At 40.0% G+C, this 22,132-nt stretch overlaps 1 protein-coding gene across 3 annotated transcripts in view; it reads left to right on the top strand.

Annotated features, from left to right (window-relative positions):
* The window catches only part of ADK (adenosine kinase), a 200,871-nt gene that overhangs the window by 21,444 nt on the left and 157,295 nt on the right, over positions 1–22,132 (top strand). For all 3 annotated transcript variants that reach the window (XM_083502793.1, XM_083502795.1, XM_083502794.1), the window contains exon 3: positions 6,143–6,196. In XM_083502793.1, the coding sequence (XP_083358919.1) occupies positions 6,143–6,196 (54 nt within the window). The remainder of the gene's footprint in view (positions 1–6,142; positions 6,197–22,132) is intronic.

Here is a 22,132-nt window from a genome sequence, read left to right on the forward strand (position 1 = left end):
TTTCAATGTTGTTCCCCTTCTTCCCCACTTTTCCCAGTTATTCTTATACATTTATAGAACCATAGAATTGTAGAGTTGGAAGGGACCCTGATGAACATCTTCGTCAGGCATCCCCAAACTCAGCCCTCCAGATGTTTTGGGACTACAACTCACCTCGTCCCTAGCTAACAGGACCCAGTGGTCAGGGATGATGAGAACTGTAGTCCCAAAACATCTGGAGGGCTGAGTTTGGGGACGCCTGATCTAGGTCAACCCCCTACAATGCAGGAATATGTAGCTGTCCCATACGGAATTCGAACCTGCAATCTTGGTGTTATCAGCACTATGCACTAACCAACTATACAATGTGACCTTGCTGATGGTCCGTAGCAGGGCACATTAGCGGAGTAGTAAGAAGGATAAGTGGTTCTTACATAAGAAAAATATTCTGCTTATTTTTTCCCCCAGCAATGTAGTTTGTCAGTTACTTTAAATTTCAGCTTTTAAAAGGAAAGCAAATTTAAAATTCAACATTAACATTGCCCTAGCTTGGAAATGATGGTTTTTCTTGCTATTTTTTAAAAAAATCAAAATAGCCTCTCTTTTATGTTGTAGCAGAACTTGCCCTTTTGAGAAGAACTAAGGCAGCACTGTCTATTTTTGGTACCCTTTCATATGTGTGGCTTTTGGCATAAGACTTTGTGGCTGAGGATGAATACTCCTTGAGCAGATGTGATATAATTGGTTGAGACTTGTGTTTTGGAATGCTTTATTTTTAACTTCCCCCTTTTGGCCATTTAGAAAATTTTACACTTCTGGGCAGAGTTCCTAAGTTTAACTTCCTAATTTCTGAGGCAGTTGTACATTGATATACCGCATTTTTCGCTCTACAAGACGCACCAGACCACAAGACGCACCTAGTTTTTGGAGGAGGAAAACAAGAAAAAAAATATTCTGAATCTCAGAAGCCAGAACAGCTGAGCAGTGAAAGCAGCAATCCCTCTTGGTGTTCTGGCTTCTGGGATAGCTGCGAATCCTGCATTCGCTCCATAAGACGCACACACATTTCCCCTTACTTTTTAGGAGGGAAAAAGTGAGTCTTATAGAGCAAAAAATACAGTAACTACAACATGTTTTATGAAAAGAGGAAGCTCTGCTGTATACCCCTACAGGGTACCAAGTTAAAATGGACCTTGTCCATTCTCAAAATTTGTACAGGTTGGTTTCCATTTTACTCTTTTTCATGTCATCACGCTTTTCAACCTGTTGGTGAGGTGATTGCACGGAAATCTTGGACTCTTCCTCACTTTCAATTCCCAGTGTTTCTATGTGGCCTTCAAAGGGTGGTAACACTAGCTTAATGCTGGGAGTCTGCAAACTGTTCTCTCTCTATATATTTACAGTCACCGCATGAAGCATTTGAACAGCTGTTGTGAGACTATTACAGGACTTTTCATCTTTCTGCTTTTCAATGAGGCCAGCAGGGCAGGCAAGATAAAGTTTTTAATAAACTACAAAGAATACAAGGGGGCATAGTTCCTATTTCCTTTTGCCACCTCTCGTAAAAAATAATTGTGATATTGGATTGTAGTATTTGCATCCACACATGGAGATGCTTAAACTCCTTTTGTGTCTCTTGCCTTGAATTCCTAATCCTCTGGTTCCATTGGGCAATCATAATTTATTTTAAGGCTCAGAATTATGTTGTATTTCAATCCAGAGTGACGAAGGCCTGTCTGAATGTAATAAATGCACCATAGTTGGCCACAGTGCAATGATTAACAAGCTTTAGGCTTTCCTTGCTTTCTCAATCCATTTTTAATCATTTAAACCTATTATTTTGGTGTTAAGTTCAAAAGCTCTTTAAACCTTATACAGTATTGATTGCAGCTTATAATCTTGTTGTCCAAATGCATGATAAGAGTGAGCCTGCTTGATAGAATGGGCAGTTTCAAAACTTTAGCTATACAGAAATAATTATATGTCATAAAACGCAACTACATAAAGCAATACTGATATTTTAGGCCACATAATGTGGTTAATAAAAGGAAGTGAATATCTCAGGAATGGGGTGAAGGGCTAGTGACTAGTAAGATGTGTATGTAACAAGAAGCTGTATTATAATTTACATTGAACTCTTTAATTGTGGAGCCAATAGCTCTTTCAGACTTCCACTGACTTGATAAAAGGCAGCTCTTTGGAAAACATTTATTTATTTTTTTAAAACAGCTGAAATGATGGCTCATTGGCTACAAGATATTGATATTTGTACCTGAAGGAACTCCTTTAGTGCCAGGACTGCTACAGGGCAAATTTGATTAGCAGCAGAATTACATTGGCTCCATTAAAATTTTATTTATTTGTTAAATTTGTATACCGGCTGCCCTCCATCCATAGATCTCAGGGTGGCTCACAACCTAAAAATACAATGGGGATGCTGTCAGAAATTGTCATTCTGTGCTGAGTTCTTCAGCATAACTAGGAAGATTGCGCATCACATGTTGTAACATCCTCCCATTGTGCATTTTCTCATGTAGCATCATTAATTGCCCCTAGCAAGGGCAGGAAAGCACATAACACAATGATGCCACAAAACGAAGTAACTGATCCTAAATGCTATGGGAAAGAAAAAGGAGATACTGTATTGACTACATCATTGTGCTGCATGCAGTATATATTTCTGCCTTTGTTTGAGTTAAAATTATCATCATTCAGCTGAAACTCCGTACACTAACACCCAAAGGAAAGTTACACTCAGCAATTGGATAAATGTTCCTATGGCGGCCAGAGCAAACTCTGCTGCTTGGTCAGCAACCATGTCACTGCACACAGAAATTGCTAGATGCTATGCAGCTTGCCCTGTGATCTGGCTCCATGCCACCTCGGTAGCATACGGACGCTTGAATTATATTATATGAATTATGTGGGACTGCCTTGATAACATCGGAACTACTCACAACATCACCATTCGTTTCTAGCGTGGATTGTAACGACTTGAGCTTCATAACTTGTTGAAATGTGATGGGGCTGGGCTGCTTTTTAACAGATTTGTTTTGTTGTATATCATAATTATGGATTTTAAAAAAAATCTTTTGATGGAATTGCTTTATTGTGTATTTTAATTATGTGTGGATATTTTATAATTGATTTTATACTTGTAAACTGCTTAGAAGTCACTTTGGCATGTAAGTGGTAAATCAATCAATCAATCAATCAATCAATCAGAGAAGTGTGTTTTGCAGCTGCTATTATATCTCTTTCATATTGCATGACTTGCTATTGGGTGCTATTAACAAACAAAACTAGTTGTTTAGAATGTTCAACCCTGTTAGCAATAAGTTAATGGATATGATGTTCTCCTTTTTTTGTTAAATTCTCCTTTTTTGGCTGTCTAAACTATCCTTGATATGCCTTGGGCTTTGGGCCTGTTGGGATTTCATTAAGAGTTGGATGTAACTCAGGTTTTATTTTCTAATATCCACATTTTATGTTTACCAAGGGATGGGCTTAATATGATTTAGCTTGCTTCTAATTGTGCTATGTATCTAAGCTATTTCCTCCATTACAATTCTTATCTTCCAAATGCTAACTTCAGTCAAGGATCATTAGTTTCCAAAGTGTCTCTTAAGTGCTTGGAAAGGAGCTGAAGTACCATAATATTTCATTTGGCTACAGCTGCTTGCTTGTAATTTGCTCATTGTCCAGCTTAGAATCTTGAAGTTTCTAACAGTCATGCATGATCATTCTGAAATGAGAAAAAAGAAAGTGTTTGTTATGACTGCTTTAGTGTAAAGTAGTTAAGATCTGAGGGGCACCTTATACATCAAAATGGAATTGGTTCAGAAATAAATAGACTCAAAATGTGCATTGAAAATGTCCATTAATTTTTAATGACCCGAACTGATTTTTTTTAAGTCTGGAAGCTATGTTCATGGAGCCAGTAGGATATAATGACTAATAGGTTGGATAGGCCTGGTTTAAAAGCTGCTTATCTGTGAATGTGAGCCTTTGATCAGAGGATAGTAAGTTAAACAGTTTCACTGGATGGCAGGGAAAATGAAGGATGTATTTCATAAGTAGGTGGCTACCATAAAACTTAAAACTGCTTAGCCAGTTAAAATGACTCATATACACCTTGTTTTTCAAATGCACACACATCCATTTATTGGAAACCTAATTTTCAATATGTTTTGTGAGTGGGTGGGTGAGTGATGAGTATTGGGCCAAAGCTGGCTGGCTGTTCTGGAAACTTGACCTTCAATTTAGCTTCGAGCTCTGTACCCTTTTGGTGGTGTATGTGGTTCGCTCTGTATTGCACTCTGATGCCACAGTGCTGCAAAGGGAATACTTACAGACAAATACAAGGGCACACACCCAGGTTCAGAAAACGGGTCATTACCGTAAATCACTCTAATAGGCTACTGCACAAAGGAAAAACCTCTTACTATTCAGCAGCTAGCGAACCTGTTGGAACTTGTACATGCTTTGTGCTTGCAAAAGATGCAAGTGCTGTCTTTCGCAGCTACTTACCTTTTAGAAAATGGGATGCTCTGAGGTCCCTCACTGTGTTCAATTTTTTTTGCCATACTCATCTAGGTCAGGTGATGGGTGAAGCGTCAGCCTTTTACAGGCTTTTTCTAGACCAATATTGTGATAAGGGAGGACTGCGAGAAATTTGAGAAACATACAGTATACTGAGGGGAGAATATTTGAAGGAGATCTGAGAACTCTTTGACTTAAAGGAGGGCACCCACCAATCTCAGCTATTGAAGGAGCAGTCACTGAAACCAGGGCATTTGCATCAGATTTGTGGTTCGGTATCCCCTCTTTGTTGGAGAGTTTGCTCTACCCGTGGTACCTATCTTCATATGTGGTGAGAGTGCCAGGTTGTTAGTAAGGTTAGTTGCTTGGCAGGGGGTTGGACTCGATGGCCTTTGTGGTCTCTTCCAACTCTATGATTCTATGATTCTAAGTTTTGGGGTGATGTTTGCTACACAATTTTGAACTTTTAAAATTTCACGGTGGTGAAAGATGCCGAGTTGGCTTTACTGCCACTATTTAAGGAACTTAATAAATAAACATACTATTCAAACCATTGATGGTTCACCACTTCGTGGCTGTTCTTATGGAACTTACTTTTCTGTGGAAGAGAGATTGTCAATTAATTAGGCAAAATTGGCTTGGTAGAGTCTGGAAAACAGTGCTTGCTGAAAAACTAACACAGCATTGCTGAGTGGTTAGAGATGAACTTGAAAGAGACAATTTTTATGACAATTTCCTTTTCTTGATGAACTTTTCTGCAGGGAGCCCCAACTACTTGCTGCTCAGCATTTTGGGGGGCGGGGGAGGTTATTTGTATTGACATGTGTTTTATGGGGGAGGGGAGCCACCTTATTTCTTTTTGACAATTGATCTTTGTTGGTGGTTTGTGCTGGTGCAGTTTGGTTGCAAGCCTTATGGACTTTTTACTTCTGCTTGTTTTGTTTGTACTTCCATACCATGCGAAGGAGGGAAATGGCATTATGTTATAGAGGATGCATAGAGACTTCTTATCCTTCTCAGAATTTGTACGCCCAAACTGTAGTGCCTGCCTTCTTGAAGAGTAGCTCCCATTCATAGTTCACAACAGCAAGAAGAAAAATATATATGTGAAAGACTGAAGAAACTAAGCCCCTTCTTTATTTTGTAAAATGAGCACTTTATGTGACAGGGATCCATGAATTAGAAGTCCAATGTATTGAATGTTTTTTGTCTGTCTTAAAAGTAGAGGCTTAGATAGAGATAGAAAAAATGTGCATACGTAGATGTTGCTGTGAAACAAAAGAAAAAAAGAAGTATCATGATACGATTTTCCAGATGGATGAGAAAGTCTCTCTCCCATAGGTGTACATTTTCTGTTTTTTCTTAAAATCATATTCTGTTAATTTTTTTGTGCTGCTTTGCAACTGTTTTAAAGCTGTTTTTATTAAATTTTGTACATCACATATGTGGAAGCAGGTTAATAAACAATACTAGTAATGTTGGTTATTGTTATTATAAACTTACGTTAGTGTGTCCAGTGCATAATAAAGTCAGTCATATTTTCACTTCCAGGCTCTAAAACTGAAAATGGATTTGAGTAAATTTCTGATTTCAGTAACTCTCTTCTCCTCTCTATTTTCAGATATGGGTTGAAACCAAATGACCAGATCTTGGCAGAGGAGAAACACAAAGAGCTGTAAGATATTAAATAAGTTATTTCTTAAAATTGTGGGTTTAGAAGTATATGCTTCTCCTTTTTTAGCTGGGAAAGTTGCTCTTTTAAAACTATTTCATACAGATGCGGTCATGGTGAAAACTGCTTTGCTCTCTTGGCTGCTGCAGTTGTATATTTGAATGCTGTCTTTTGTGTGTGTGTGTGTGTGTGTGTGTGTGAGAGAGAGAGAGAGAGAGAGAGAGAGGAGAGATGTTATTGCTTTCTAAAAGATGACATTTGAAATGTGCTCACAGACAATAAGTTAGATAATGAATTAAGATCAAATCTGCAAGCTAATAACTTCTGACGAAGAACTCTAAAACATTCTGTTTGGGAGGGTGGAAATATTGGATGACAGCAAGTTCCAGCAAAAACACACTAAGTGTACACAGCTTTTGCAACTGTTACCTTCCTTGTGCTTTTAAGTATGGTTTTGCTAAAAAACTAAGTCCTGAAAACTAAGCCCACCTAATCCTGTATCCTGTTCTCACAGTGGCTGTTAGTTATAATGATAGAGGTACCCTTTAAATACTATTGACATCAATAAAAAGATATTTTGCAAAGTCAGATAATCTGTATCTATCGGCTTCTGTTCTTAAACTTAAAATACCATTGGCTCAAACCATGGTTGTACTCTTTTGCCTGCCTTCCTCTTAGCTTCATAAACTCATTCCTGCCATAAGCTCGTTCCTGTTTGCAAACCATGGTTTGGCATGATGTCAAACTCGTCATTTCTGATTCTAGTTGGCTTCCTTTCTTAACAAAGCCTTGATGTGATGTTTGATCTGGACCTCGCTCTGCACAATGGGAAATAGCAAGGTCTGAAAGATATTTCAAATCTTAGATAAAATGTTAGCATTGTATCTTTCTACAGTTCGACTACTCTCAACTGCTAAATGTGCCGCTGCTATTACAATGGCATTGACACGTTGACTTACATGAAGGGGGAAGACTAAAAATAAAAGTACTGTTGGCTGCAGTCATCTTAAACGGTGCATGTTATGGGGAAAAACTAGTAAAAGGAGAACCGTACTCCAGCTTCTATTTGTTTTGGAGTGTGGAGGATGACCTGTGTCTGTCTGGTTTTAAAAATACTCACATAAAATTATGTTTGTTTCCAAGTGCTGTTTATCCTTTCCGTAATGTGGGAGGAAAAGCCTCTGACTGATTCCTTGAACATTTTTTTCCATTCCTATTTGTAAGAATCCCTTCTTTAATACAGGCTTCACCACTCTTTCTTTAGCTGCCCATTCTGGTGGCTTCTCTTCCACTGAACGTAATAATTCAATGAAGATTCTTAAACATGATGATGGTAAATATAAATGTCTCACTTGAGCTTATCAGTTGTTTGGTGAAAATACTCTTTATACAGTGGTACCTCGGGTTAAGTATTTAATTCATTCCGGAGGTCCGTACTTAACCTGAAACTGTTCTTAACCTGAAGCACCACTTTAGCTGATGGGGCCTCCTGCTGCTGCCGCGTCACCAGAGCACGATTTCTGTTCTCATCCTGAAGCAAAGTTCTTAACCTGAAGCACTATTTCTGGGTTAGCGGAGTCTGTAACCTGAAGCGTATGTAACCTGAAGCGTATGTAACCCGAGGTACCACTGTACTTCTATCAAGAAGTACAGTTTTACACCATAGAATGATTTATACTTTTTTTAAAACAACAGCAACAGCAATCCCACAAATGTCGTTGAATCTCTGTTACATTTTTTCCTGAGAATATTTGAAGTGAACTTGAGTTGCATGTTTAAGGACTTTCAATTCTAAAATTTGTTCTGTTGCAGCAATATATATAAAAAACCCCAGCTGAAAGAAGATAATTTATTTCCCTACCTGCAGTTCTTATTTTGGACACATACAAAGTATTGTGCATGTGTCTGTGGAATATTTGTCCATTTGAAAGTGACCAAACTTTCTGTTGCATGCTGAGTTTGTGTTATTGCGGATCTGACATCCTTTTTCTGTAATAAAATAAGCACTTCTATTTGTGAACAAAGTGTGCCTTTGAGGTTGTAGCAGATAGCACCCTTCCTCTATAATATTCTTGAAATATTAACAGCTTTTTAGTCCTTTTTATTAAAAGGTTATGGAAGGGTGTGAGTGAGAGTGCAGAAATGACGGGGAGATCGTTTCCTCCTCCATATTGTGATGTCCTTTCTCTCCCCCCCCCCCATTTCAGAGGGATGTGGTTAATTCTTGCCTTCCTGTTCAATGAAGAATTATCTTTTGTAAAGCGAAAGGCTAAAGTTCTCAGCTTATTTCTGTGCCCTTTTAATACCTGGTTCTCAGCAAGCAATAATTGAGTAAATGAAGCTTTTGCCAACTTAGAGATGACTATGTCACAGACAATTGGTAACTTGCTGTATTATGTGACCCACACCCCTGGGTTGACCTATACATCCAAGTCTGGACTGCAGTGACACCCCCCACACCAATTTTGTGCATAGCTGGGGGGGGGTTTAGGGGGGCACTTTTAAGAGTATGTGAGGGTCACTCCTATGAAAGTCTATATAATAAGCTTCATAGAGTTCAGAAGGACTTACTTCCAGGAAAATGTTCGTAGTAATGCAGCCTACATGCTTGTGTCGTTTTTAAAACATGGGACACACAAAAATATGCCTTGGGCAAAGACAGAATGTGCTTGCATGAACAATACTCTGTCGGGTTGTAATTCCCTCCCTCTCTCTCTCTCTCTCTCTCTCTCTCACACACACACACACACACACACACAATTTCACCAGGCAGATGCATGAGCAATGAGGCTAATTTTGTTCTGTTGTCCCCTGCACTGTAATTTTCACTTTGCCATGGCTTGCTAGGTGGCCCAAAGAGTTTCTATAGTGTCATGATCTTTGAAATTTAAAGAAAAAGCATTTAGAGTAGATAGATTTTTTTATAGGGTTTTCAAAATGTCTACAAAATTGCCTGTTACAGCTGGAACGTGCCTGGGATGCGGTTCTTGGGCTGCCATGTGATTGACTCATGACTAAATGAGATAATAGTCTGGTTTGTTCCCCATAAAGCTCAGTTTATAACTGAGGATGGATTTCTGAAATGTCTCTTTTTAGTAGGTCAGCTTGGCACAGCTGTGACTGAGATGCAGTAGCTGAACATCAGAACCTCACAGTCAAAGAGTGTACAGAAGCACTAGTAAGTGCTTCTTAAGAACAACACAGCCCGCTTAATCTGCAGGCATCCCTTTATAGATTTTGTTGTTCCATACTGCTTAAAAACAGGGACGCGGGTGGCACTGTGGTTTAAACCACTGTGCCACTTCGACTTGCTGATTGGGAGGTTGGCGGTTCGAGGCCCCACGATGGGGTGAACTCCCGTTGTTCGGTCCCAGCTCCTGCCAACCTAGTAGTTCAAAAGCACACAGTACAAGTAGATAAATAGGTACCACTCCGGCGGGAAGGTAGATGGTGTTTCTGTGCGCTGCTCTGGCTTCGCCAGAAGTGGCTTAGTCATGCTGGCCACATGACCCAGAAAAACTGCGGAAGTGGACAAACGCCAGCTCCCTCAGCCTGTAAAGCGAGATGAGCTCTGCAACCCCAGAGTCGTTCGTGACTGGACTTAACTGTCAGGGGTCCCTTTACCTTTACTGCTTAAAAATGTTGACTGTCTTGTGTGAAACCCAAATGTGAGCGAGTGAGGATAGTACCACCAGAAAGAGGGTAGAAGAGCTTTTGGATTTTAAAGCAAAAACTTCCACTAAGCTCTTGAGACTTCAGTAAAAGACCTCCCGTCAGTTGCTTGCTAGATAGATGACATTCTTTCTCCATCCCTCCTTGTGGTAGCAGAGGATCTAGAGAGAAGAAAAACAAAAAATACACTTTTATCTTTCAGCAGAAGAGGGAATTTCCCCTAGCTACTCGCATGTGAAAGTGTAAACCCGACCAATTGTTTTAAACTGATATTGCTGGCCAGGAACCTTATCAGATTCCTGCCTGTCCTAAACACTTCAAAACACATGCTGAAGTGTTGGTATGCCAATATGCTGTTCATGACTCAACGCTACTGGAAGTGAAAGCCTCCCCTGTAGAGGATACTTGGAATTCTTGAATCCCTCCACAATTGATTTCTAATTGATCTTACACTTGCAATGTACTGTCAGTTCACTGTGTCAGGTTGCCAAGCCATGGAACAGCACCAAGAAACCAGATATGTCATCCTTTGAATTCTGAAGAGCACACATAGCAGATAGCAAATGTTTAAAACAGTTTCGATGCTTAGCATGTTGATTTTACTGTCTTAATGATGTAAAACAAGAACTGCAAAGCTGTCATGACTTTTGAAAAGCTTTCTAGAAGTACTTGTACTTGATAAAGCATACTTGCAGCTTTGTACGTTACAGCCCATGTGCAAAGGCTGTCAAATGTCTGCATGCTGTGACTTTCTGCATGGGGATCGTACCATTTGTGAGCCAAATAATCTCTGCGTGCCAGCTCTGCATATATTGGCAGCCATGGGGCTGGTGTGGATGCTTGCTACAAATTTAGGCCGTGGATATGATAAATTTTCTAGGTGGTTTTCAACAGCCTGCCTTGGTAAATTGTAGGTTATGAAAGTGGACATTAGTGGAGAGGAAATGAAAATACTGTTTTGAGAATAACAGCAAAAAAAACCCAGTCACAATTTCAGTAAAAAAAAAATTGTGGAGTACATGGAGAGTAGTGCTTATAAAGAGTGTATCTTGCAGCCTGATTCTAACAAATTGTTTTGGTTAAGCCTAACTTTGTATAAGGGATGCGGGTGGCGCTGTGGTCTAAACCACTGAGCCTCTTGGGCTTGCCAATCAGAAGGTCGGCGGTTAGAATCCCCATGATGAGGTGAGCTCCCGTTGCTCGGTCCCAGCTCCTGCCAACCTAGCAGTTCGAAAGCACGCCAAAAAGTGAAAGTAGAAAAATAGGTACCGCTCCGGCGGGAAGGTAAACGGCGTTTCCGTGTGCTGCTCTGGTTTCTCCAGACATGGCTTAGTCATGCTGGCCACATGACCCGGAAAAACTGTCTGCGGACAAACGCCAGCTCCCTCGGCCTGTAAAGTGAGATGAGCACCACAACCCCAGAGTCATCTGCAACTGGACTTAACTGTCAGGGGTCCTTTAACTTTACCTTTTTTAACATTGTATAGAATTGGAATGCCAATGGTGTAGCTTTATATTTCCACTGGAAATATTAACAGGTGTGGGTGGGTGTTACTTTTTTGTTTTTTTTATAGCAAGTATGCCCTCCAGATTTTCTTTTTTTCTATATTTCTCATCAACCGTAGTCAGCACAATTGGAGTTGTGGTATAAAAACATCCGGAGGGCAACAGATTAACAAAGGTTGGTGTAGCTAATAGCATGTGAAAATAAGCTTGAAAACACACAGTTTCTCACGAAATCTCAGATTCAGGGCAGTGTGGTGTGGAGCTGAGGTAGATTTCTGGTGGTCAAAGGTGGTGCTTCAGTGCTCTGAATAATTTTTCCTTGTGGGTATCAGAAAGAGATTACACAGGTTTGTTACAACTACTTTGTTCAAATGGCAAAACTTGAGCCACCTTTTGATGTTAAATTTGGATTTAGTTCTTTATTACAAAATGTGCACAGCTCTGTTTATAAGCAGATAGAGTTGTTATGAGAAATATATTGTATGGCACTTCACTCAATGTAGTGAAGGAAGGTACACATCCCAAATGCATTCTGTACCTATTTTGGTGTGGCAGCTATGTCATCCTACATGAAGGGGGTTCTGGCAATAGCATTGGCAGGAACTGAGAGATTTCTGTCTGTTGGCAATGGAGGACAAAAGCTCTTAATATATGTCTTACATTCTGGACTTTTAATTCCTGGATTGAATTAACCTATGAATGAAATTGAAGTTTCCTGCATCTACGATTGGCCTATTCATCTTGCTGCTAACTGTAGGTTTTCCCCCTGCCCATGGACTTTTGCAGTGCCCGAGCTGCTGAAAAAGAGACACATATTATTCTGGTTCATTTCTTTTAATCAAATCGTGCTGTGCTGATGATGCAAATGTACAAGTTAGACTTTTGAAATTGCAGTGTAGTTTATTTTGAAACTAATAAACTACAGTACATAGATGATGCCACTAGAGGTCATGATGTGCATTTGAAGTGGAGTTGATTTGTGTATGCTTTTCAACTGGGAGGCAGGATATTGCACTGTGACCTTCTGCCTACTTGAATATTTCACATCAGCTTACCCCCCCCCCCTGCCCCATATACACCATATAGTGCATATATTCCCAGGCTCATTCCATTGCACTTTAGTTTGGAAAATGATGACTGAAAGCTGCCCTTTCCTTCCTTTTTGTTTACGGTTTATTTCAAAAGTGTGCAATTGTAAATTTGTCCGCTTCGTACTGGACAAGATCCTGGCTTGTTAGAATAAAAGTGCAAGGGTTACATAACCTTGGATTGGTAGTTTCAGTTAAAGATTGTTTCTCCAAAAAAGGAAACCTGAAAGGTGCTCTCAGAGCTGCTTTAGCACTGAGCTGTGAACTGGGAAGTTCAAGGTTCAAACTTTACCACTGCCATGAATTCACTATACGATTTTAGTTCAGCTCATAGGTTAGATTACTGCAATGCGTTCTGTGTTGAGCTGCCTCTGGAGACTTTTTGGAAACTTCAAGTGGTGCAGAATTTGGTGGCCAGCTTGCATATTGGAGCAAGACGGTTTGAGCATATTACACCGATTCTGGCCTGACTGCACTGGATGACAATTAGTTTCTGGGCCCAATTCAAAGTGCTAGCTTTGACCTATAAAGCCTAAAATGGCTCAGGACCATAATACCTCAAGGTACCACCTCATCAATATAAACCAACCCAAAACCTGCAATCACCAGAGGCACTTCATCTTTAAATACCTGGGATAGCTCAGTTGATAGAGCAGTATTATTATTTATTATTTATTGAATTTATATACTGTACTGCCCTATACCCGGAGGTCTCAGGGTGGTTCATGAGACTCTTAATCTCAGAGTGATGGGTTTGAGCCCCACGTTGGGCAAATGATCCCTGCATTGCAGGGGGTTGGACTAGATGACCCCTGGTGTCCCTTCCAACTTTACATTTTATGTGCCCCTTCCACAAGAGGTCAGAGGGTGACAATATGAAAAGAGGCCTTTTCTGCAGTAGCTTCTTAGTTGTGGAATGTTACATACCTTGTTTGTGAAATGTTAAATACCTTTAGGTGCCAGGAGAAAAATTTTTCTATAACCAGGTCTTTGGCTGATTAAACAATCTATGGTATTTTAAATGTGTTTGTGGGAGGGGGCTTATTTGTTTGCTTTTTGTATGTTTTTTTGTATTTTAGTTTTTTAATTTTATGTTGACCCCTGCACTGTGATCTTTGGATGAATGGCAGTATACAAATTTGATAAGTAAGAAATAAATATCTCTACCAGTCTTAAATCTGCAATATGGGGATAATAGTGAGCTATCTTACAGGGTTGATATACAGATTACTATGGGAATATTTGTGACATGGTTTGTAGCTTTACATAACTGTAGAAACTCATCCTATTTTGTTCCTTCCTTCTGCCCTGGCAAGATTCCTTTTTTAATAAAAACAACAGAAGAGAAAGGCTTCAAGATGCACTGGAAGTATGCACCTAATTAGACCCCAAGCATTCTGACTGTGAAGACTTTTGCCAGAGGCATTATGAAAAATGTAATTTCATACATTCATTTGGATAAAGTACTGTTTTCAAAAATATCTCTCCAGCACATCGCTGGGACAGGCCCAATGCAGCTTGTTCTTTCCTCTGTTTTTCAACATCTTGATTACTATAATGGCAAAGTTTGGCTGGTGATACATTGCAGTGTTGAAATGCTGCTATCGCCCAGCCCTAGTTACAATCAAATACAGCATCACTGTAGTGTTGTGATTTCTGTATGTTCAGGACACCACCTCAGAGTTTACCTTGCCATTTTTCTCCAGAAAAAGTAAATCAGAACATTTTACAAAACTAAACAAAACCAGTGATTTTATATGTATATATATATATATGTATGTAGCCAACTGCTGCCTTTTTATATATATTTCAAGGCTTTTACATGTTATTTTCTCTTTTATGGTTTTATTTGCATAATGCCTAATAAAGGTTTGATTTCATTCATTCAACAAAACCAGAAGCCCATGGTTTAATTGGATGTTTGCTTTCATGGTTAAATGGCAAGTTGCTACACTTAGGAAGCTGACGTAGTTAAAACAAGTGTAGACAGCTATGGTTGCATTGGACACTGGGGACTAATAAATTTGGAGCAAACAGCTGTTAGCATAGGAGCATTCAGATTTTGATGCAGATATTGCCACACTTATTTTGTGTCTCAGAGGAAACAGGTCTTTGTGATGTTTCTGTAAAGCAGTGGAAAGATGGGCAGCATTATAAGAAAATGTTTTTATGTATGAATGACATGTTTGGCTGAGGGGAAACAATTATACTTAATTTGAGCTTAACATCCACAAACAAGGCCTAATTTATGTGGGGGTTGGCTCCCTCTGTAGTATTTGTTGAAAACTGCAGCCTGTCTTCTTGCCCTGCGTTAAAACTACTCCCATGCAGAATGTCTCAATTGTCTTTTGTGCTCTGTTACCTCAAACAAAACGGCCAAAGAAAAATTTCAGCTAGTAGCAGTGTTTCTTGAGCTGTAAAATTTGTTTTGTTTCTTTCTGGGCCAGTATTCAAGTCACTATCCCCCCCCCCCCATTTCTTCCAACTGTATTCTCTGTAGAAATGTGCACTTGGAATTTTCATCTGGTTTCCATGTTTCAGCACTAGTTTATGGTGGTTTCCCCCACCCTATCCTATAATGCTCCCATTCTAAAATGACAGGACCATCAGTGCAATAGTTGTCTACCCACTGGGCTGGCATTTGTATGTATTTTGCAAGATGGAGGTTTTTAAAAGAAGTTTGGATGGCCTTCTGTCAGGGATTCTTTAGCCATGATTCCTGCGTTGCAAGGGATTGGATGAATGACCATTGGTTCCACTTCCAACTCTATGACTCTATGCTTCTACTTCATTGGTGCAATAATAATGCATTAGTGGTGGGTTTATAATGGACTATCCAAACACCATTCCACTCTATTAGTTGTTCTGCGATGCTTTCCCAGTGTTACTGCATTATTGCCATCCGGAAGAGCTGTCTTGCACTATAGTGCAACAAAAGTGGGACACCCCCCCCCCCTCACCCTGAACATCTGTGGTATAAGAAGTTACAGCATTTCAGAAAAAAGCTACAGGACTTGCACTGATTGGGAACAAAGCAGTCTGACCACCTTGAAACCTTTCAGGCACAAATAGTATTGAAAGCAAGATTGGTTGTAACCATTCAGATACAACCATTCGGAATGAGTGCACAGTAAAAAGGAGATCTGGAGGGTCCCTGTTACTAGAATTGTATGGTTACAGCCTCCCTCTTTTTTATAACTAAAACATCCTTGGCCAAAAAACAGTCCCCTTATGAGGAATCTTTTCCACTTCTCTTGGACAGGGACTCTCACCTGAAGAATTTCACGGCGCATTAAAAAAAACAACCATAGTATGCACACAAAGAAGTGAAGAAGGTAAAAAAGACCAAACCTAGCCAAAAAGACCAAACCTGGTACCCAGGAGTTGCTTACTGTTAGGTCCAGGATACAGCTAAAACTATTTCAGCATATTGGCAGTCCACAAGCCAGCTTAGATGATATTTTTTCCCCTGCAGGCTTTGAGAATCAGGGTTGTCCTTGCTTCCAGACTGTCCTCTAGCTCAGTGTTTTCCAACCTTGGGCCTCCAGCTGTTTTCAGACTACAACTCCCTGACCACTGGCTTGCTAGCCAAGGATGATAAGAGTTGCAGTCCAAAAACAGCCGGAGACCCAAAGTTGGGAAACACTGCTCCAACCTAAAATGACCAGTCTGCAGCAACAGTGGACTGCCTAACAGAGACATAAGTAAGCATACAATGTTTCTGTAGATGTGCAACATACTCATTGAAACCACTTCAGTGAATTAATAACGTGTTGGCTCCTTGTACAAAAGCTCATCAGCTTTGAGCTATGTTTCACCTGGATCCCTGTACTTAACATAAATCCCTTTAGTTTATCTCAACTCTTTTAGGAGGATGCAGTTGCTAAGTCGCCAGTGAAAAATAGGATGCAGTCACTTTGAATGAATATGAATAGACCGCCACTTGATGGTGCTGCTGTTATGCGATTTGTTTAATGTGGTCACCATGAAATTAAATTGAAAAAGCTGTGTAACACGAGACCTGCTAAAAGGAAACCTGATGATATTGCACCACTAAACCACAGGGAAAATAATTCATTGCTACCCCCATTCAATCTGTTCGGGTTACACAATCTGCAGAGCTCAAATAAGGATCATAAAACAGATCTTTAAAATAAGCTTGGCAGGAAGCCTGCCATTCTACAACATAGTCACTTTAATAGTGATGGCATGCCTGGAAAAAGGGACACGCACCCAGTCAGCTCTGTAACATCTGCATATTCATATGATGTCTAATTATCCTCAAAGAGATATTGTTATTGAAATTGTCACTTGGAATGCCTTTCTAACAAGGATGCTGTCTTTAAAAACAGCAGGGAGTGCATCATTATCTACCTATTACATTTTTTGGTAAAAAGTTTTGACTCCTTTATGCAAATATAATGCACTGCACCATACAGATGAGAAGGTAAATAGGCTTTGAAAGCCCTTCACTTTTTAAAGTAAGAGAGAAAGATGTGTTCTCAATATAAATTTGCATTTCAAGACGTAAGCAATTATATGAAAAGGTGTGCTTCCATCTGAAGGCTGCAGTTTAATAATAGGGTAGGGATTGAGAAGCAGAATTGTATATCTTTTGGAATACAATATGGGAAAAACTGAAATGTACTTCCCACAGAAGCTGAAGCTTGCTAATATTATGATTTACACTCCTTTTTGTTCTCTTTTATTTTGATTAGTTTACATTTTATTTTTAAGTGCTCAACTGTCTGATTTTGATGGCTAGAATATATTGCAAAGTGTCTTGTCTTTTTTTTTGTATGGGATCCATTTTGAATGCCTTGAATGAAAAACTAGAGACTCCACAAACCACACTTTTATGGCAAAATTGGGAGAAGAACAAAGGCTGCTGTAGTCAGTCATCACACATAATGTGACCACCACAAAAAGGAAATACATTTCCTGTTTGGTTTAAGAGGGTATTTTTTGTTTATTGAAGACAATGGAGAGGGAAAATGGCTCAGCCACCTCATGCTTGTGCCAATCTTTTGTTCCATTTGCAAGCTTTATTTGGGAAGCATTGAATTGATTTTCTGTTACAAACCAGCACTTCGTATACTGGGTATTCAGTTGGAGTTCTGAATTACACACTGAATTATCAACTGTAGTTCAGTCCAATAGTTATGTTAAAGAAGGTTCTGGGTATTAGGTGCCCTGATGGGTCAGCCCAAGCTATGCCCTTTGAAGTTTGTAATTATGCAAGGTTAGCTAGTTTAGTGCCCTTTTCCCCAGAGTGACCAACCAGATGCCTAAACAAAATTTGCAAGTACGATATGAGCACGATAACCCATTGTTTCTCAGCAACAAGTATTCAGAGGATTGCAGTAGGATCATGTCTTGCACAGGGGTTGTGTTCTGGGGATGACACACATATGGGGATGGCACACTTATATGCAAATATATAAATGCAAAAATATGTATATGGAAACCACCCCCACATGAGTATCCCTATCTTTACAGAGCTATGTGTCAAGCGGGCCTTCCCCGCAAAGCAAGGGGAAGCTCTCTGTCTTGCATACCAGGCTCTGGGATGCTCTCGTGAGATCTTGTGGGGCCATTTGAGTTTCCCAAGATCTTACGAGAGCAGCCCAGTACCCGGTCAGCGAGGCAGAGAACTTAATAGCTCTTTCCGCACTGAGAAAGCCCTCTGCAAAAAGTGTTTTTAAGCTCTCCGCCCTCTGTGCGTGTAATTTGTGTGGTTTCACCTGGCGAGCCTTCATCTGTGTAAAGTTGAAATCATGCAGATTAAATGTGCATACGTTTCAATCATATTGTATTGGTATCATAACTAGCTGTCATTGAAAACTTTATCTACCAGGGATTTTGTCTAATTTCCTTTTTTGGCACATCTTGTGTGCCATGGAGGTCCTGATGCTTTCCAAATACTGATTCTTCTCTTTTTCAAATAAACCTTTAATGCCAAAAGCTTTTTATGTTGTACTATTACGTTTATAGAAGGGGAAGAAATGGAGGCAGTGAGAGATTTTACTTTCTTGGGCTCCATGATCACTGCAGATGGTGACAGCAGTCACGAAATTAAAAGACGCCTGCTCCTTGGGAGAAAGGCGATGGCAAACCTAGACAGCATCTTAAAAAGCAGAGACATCACCTTGCCAACAAAGGTCCGTATAGTTAAAGCCATGGTTTTCAAAGTAGTGATGTATGGAAGTGAGAGCTGGACCATAAAGAAGGCTGATCGCTGAAGAATTGATTCTTTTGAATTATGATGCTGGAGGAGACTCTTGAGAGTCCTATGGACTGCAAGAAGATCAAACCTATCCATTCTGAAGGAAATCAGCCCTGAGTGGTCACTGGAAGGACAGATCGTGAAGCTGAGGCTCCAATACTTTGGCCACCTCATGAGAAGAGAAGACACCCTAGAAAAGACCCTGATGTTGGGAAAGATGGAGGGCACAAGGAGAAGGGGACAACAGAGGACGAGATGATTGGATAGTGTTCTTGAAGCTACCAGCATGAGTTTGACTAAACTGCGGGAGGCAGTGGAAGACAGGAGTGCCTGGCGTGTTCTGGTCCAGGGGGTCACGAAGAGTCGGACACGACTAAACAACTAAACAACAACAAATTACGTTTATCGACTTGCTCCATAGACATCTCTCCTAAATCTTCTGTGAAATTTGGTTGTGATAAGTACATATATGTACAATACTACATGTGTGTGTTTATTTTTTTTGCCATGGCAAATGCCATAGGACCATTCCTCGAGCAGATGTTTACTCCTTTCTTACTCAGGCTCACATTGGTTGCCTATGCAGTGGGATAAAAGAGAGTATCACTTACTCCATAAAACAGGGTGCAATTCAGTTGCCTTTTATATCATGCAAGATAACAAGGGGAGCCAAAGAAAATGAACAAAGGGCACAACATAGACTGCATAATAATGGTAGAGTCTAGGGTTAACGTGGGGTTTCTGTTTCCACTTGGAAATATACATTTGCTCCTTTTCAAAGTGGTGCAAGCTGAATGGTTCAAACTCTGTTTCCAGTAGCGCTGCTCAAATTCCAGATGTGTCTTTTGCAGGTATTGCAGGACACTGGGGGCTGATCTGATCTAGAGTAAATCTTGACAAAGTGTGCAGTGGAGATGTGTGACCCACAACAGCTTCTGATGATGTTGTGGACTGGAAAAGCATCAAAAAGAAGCAAAAGATGAAACATGCTAAAATTGTAGTGGAAAGAAGCCCATTCAGATAAGCTCAAATAACTGTGTGGATAGAAAATAGCTATTAGTGCTGTTCCATAAAGACTTGTGCAAGGGTTCATCCTGTGCTATAATAGGTAGATTGTTTAGCAGTTCTTCTTCTTCTTCTTGCAGAAGAGCATCTTCTGATATAGTTTTCGTTTCTTTCATACAGTGCTGTAGATCAAGGTACAAGACTTTTCGTGAGCCAAAGAAGTCTTCTACTTGTGGAGGGCATTTTTTAATCCAACACTGTGTGTGTGTTTGTGGTCATATTTTTTGCTTCAGTGGGTTCCCTCCATTTAATGACTGGAAAAATACTGTAGGTTGTTGTAACTAAAAGTTAAATCAGCTGAAAGGTAATAATGAAGTTAGTGAGGATTTGGAAGTCTTTGGAATTTGTAGGAGTGCTACTACGTTTATCTTCATTAAACAAGAGTAAGAAATCAGTTTAAAGTATTTAAACATTAGTAAATGTGTCTCTATGTATCAGTGTGTCTGACGATAAAGCAACAGTGGACTTAAGGTTCCCTTGGTTTCAGATTTGAGCTTATAATAGTGTTGAGGTCATTGATAAACCAATTTGATTGGCCTTGTAATAGTGAGACATGCTTATAGTAAATTGCATGCATCAAATTGACTTGAAAGTGGTCTATTAGCGGCATTGATTCAAACTGCTAGAAAATTTATCTAAATTTAATAATTGAATAATAGAAACTGGTTCCTCATACTTAGAGATAATTTATTTAGCTCAAGTGGGCTACAGGAGTACTTGGATGGGAAAGTAAATTATGGAGCTAGAGCTGTTACTAGAACAGGAGAAAGTACAGTTGCAATAAAATTACGGAATGAAAATACATAACATATAGATATAAAATTGCCTTGTACTGAGCCAGACTATTGGTTCCTCTAGCCCAGTGCTGCCTGCTGTAACATGAGCACTCCCAAATCCTCAAGCGGAGTTATTTTGCAGCCATTTCAAACGGAAGATATAGGGGTTGCATTTGAGATCTTCTGTTCTACTACGTTGCTGTGGGCTTGATGCTGTAGTGGAACCCAGTCACAAAGAACCCTCCAAGCCATAAGCCTCAAGGCTGGCTTTCTGCAGGGGTGGTCATCCCTTCAGGTCTTGTTCACAGGTCCAGGCAACCCACTCAAGTAAGAAAACCAGAGATGATGGTGCCTTTGAGATTTTGCAGGGTCAGCGCGCATGAGAGGTAGAGCCTCCCAGAGAGTATGTATGGTAAGTTGAAAGCAAGCATGCACAGGAACAAGTCTGCTCAGTGGGACCTGTCCAGGGTCCTGAAAAATATTGGTTTTTTTAAAGATTCTCAATTCAGGAATAACTCCTCCTTGTTTACCTGTTCTCCCCTTCTGTCATGAATTTCCATTCCTGTATGTTCGTGACCTTTGGGTAAAGTGTCATGTGGAGTGAATGTTACCTCTTAATTTCCCAATGATGGTTTGATTGGGTACAAGTATCTAATTACAGCAGTTTTTATTTTGACAATAGACTGATGAAATGGACGTTTGAGAAGTTCCTTAAGATTTACTGTCCATGATATGGAACCTCAGCTTTTGGCCATAAGTATCAGCGTCTCATGTGATGAGTTTTGGCAAACTGTTTTGTGCAAATTGGACATGAGAGCTCATCTTTATATACTAAATAAGGTGGTAGCATTTTGAATTACACTGCTTCAGATTGAAGGCTGGGGACAGGCATGCATTTTTGAATGTTCTACCAAGAAAAGCTCCTTGCGTGCAGTGAATGTCAGGGAAAGGGGCATGCTAAATATTTACCCCTGACATGCTATATGCAGCAGCTTCGGGATTGGTATTCAAAATTATAATTATAATAATTATTATAATTATAATTATTATTAAATTTGTATACAGCCCTTTATCCGTAGATCTCTGGGTGGTTCACAACATAAAAATACAAGATAAAAACACAAAATAGATAATAAAACAAAACCCATAAACCAGTAACCCCCACAAACACATTTAAAAGGGTATAAACCTGCTTGAAAAGGGATGCTTTTGCCTGGGTGCCTAAAAGTATATAATGAAGGCACTAGATCAGCGGTTCTCAACCTGTGGGTCCCCAGATGTTGTTGGACTACAACTCCCATCATCCCTGAGCTCTGGCCTTGCTAGCTACGGGTGGTGGGAGTTGTAGTCCCTGGGGAGAGCATTCCACAAACGGAACCATTGCAGGAAAGACCCATTCTCATGTTGCCACCCTCTGGAACTCCCATGGAGGAATAAAATGAAGAAGGGCCTCAGATGATGATTGCAGAGTCTGGGTAGGTTGATATGGAGAGAGATGGGCCTTGAGGTATTGTGGTCCTGAGTTGTTTAAGGCTTTATAGGTCAAAACCAGCACTCAGAATTGGAACCAGAAACCAATTGGCTGCCAATGCAGTCGGGCAGCCTG

Source organism: Podarcis liolepis (genome assembly GCF_965112155.1).
Source record: "Podarcis liolepis genome assembly, chromosome: 5".
Taxonomy (NCBI): domain Eukaryota; kingdom Metazoa; phylum Chordata; class Lepidosauria; order Squamata; family Lacertidae; genus Podarcis; species Podarcis liolepis.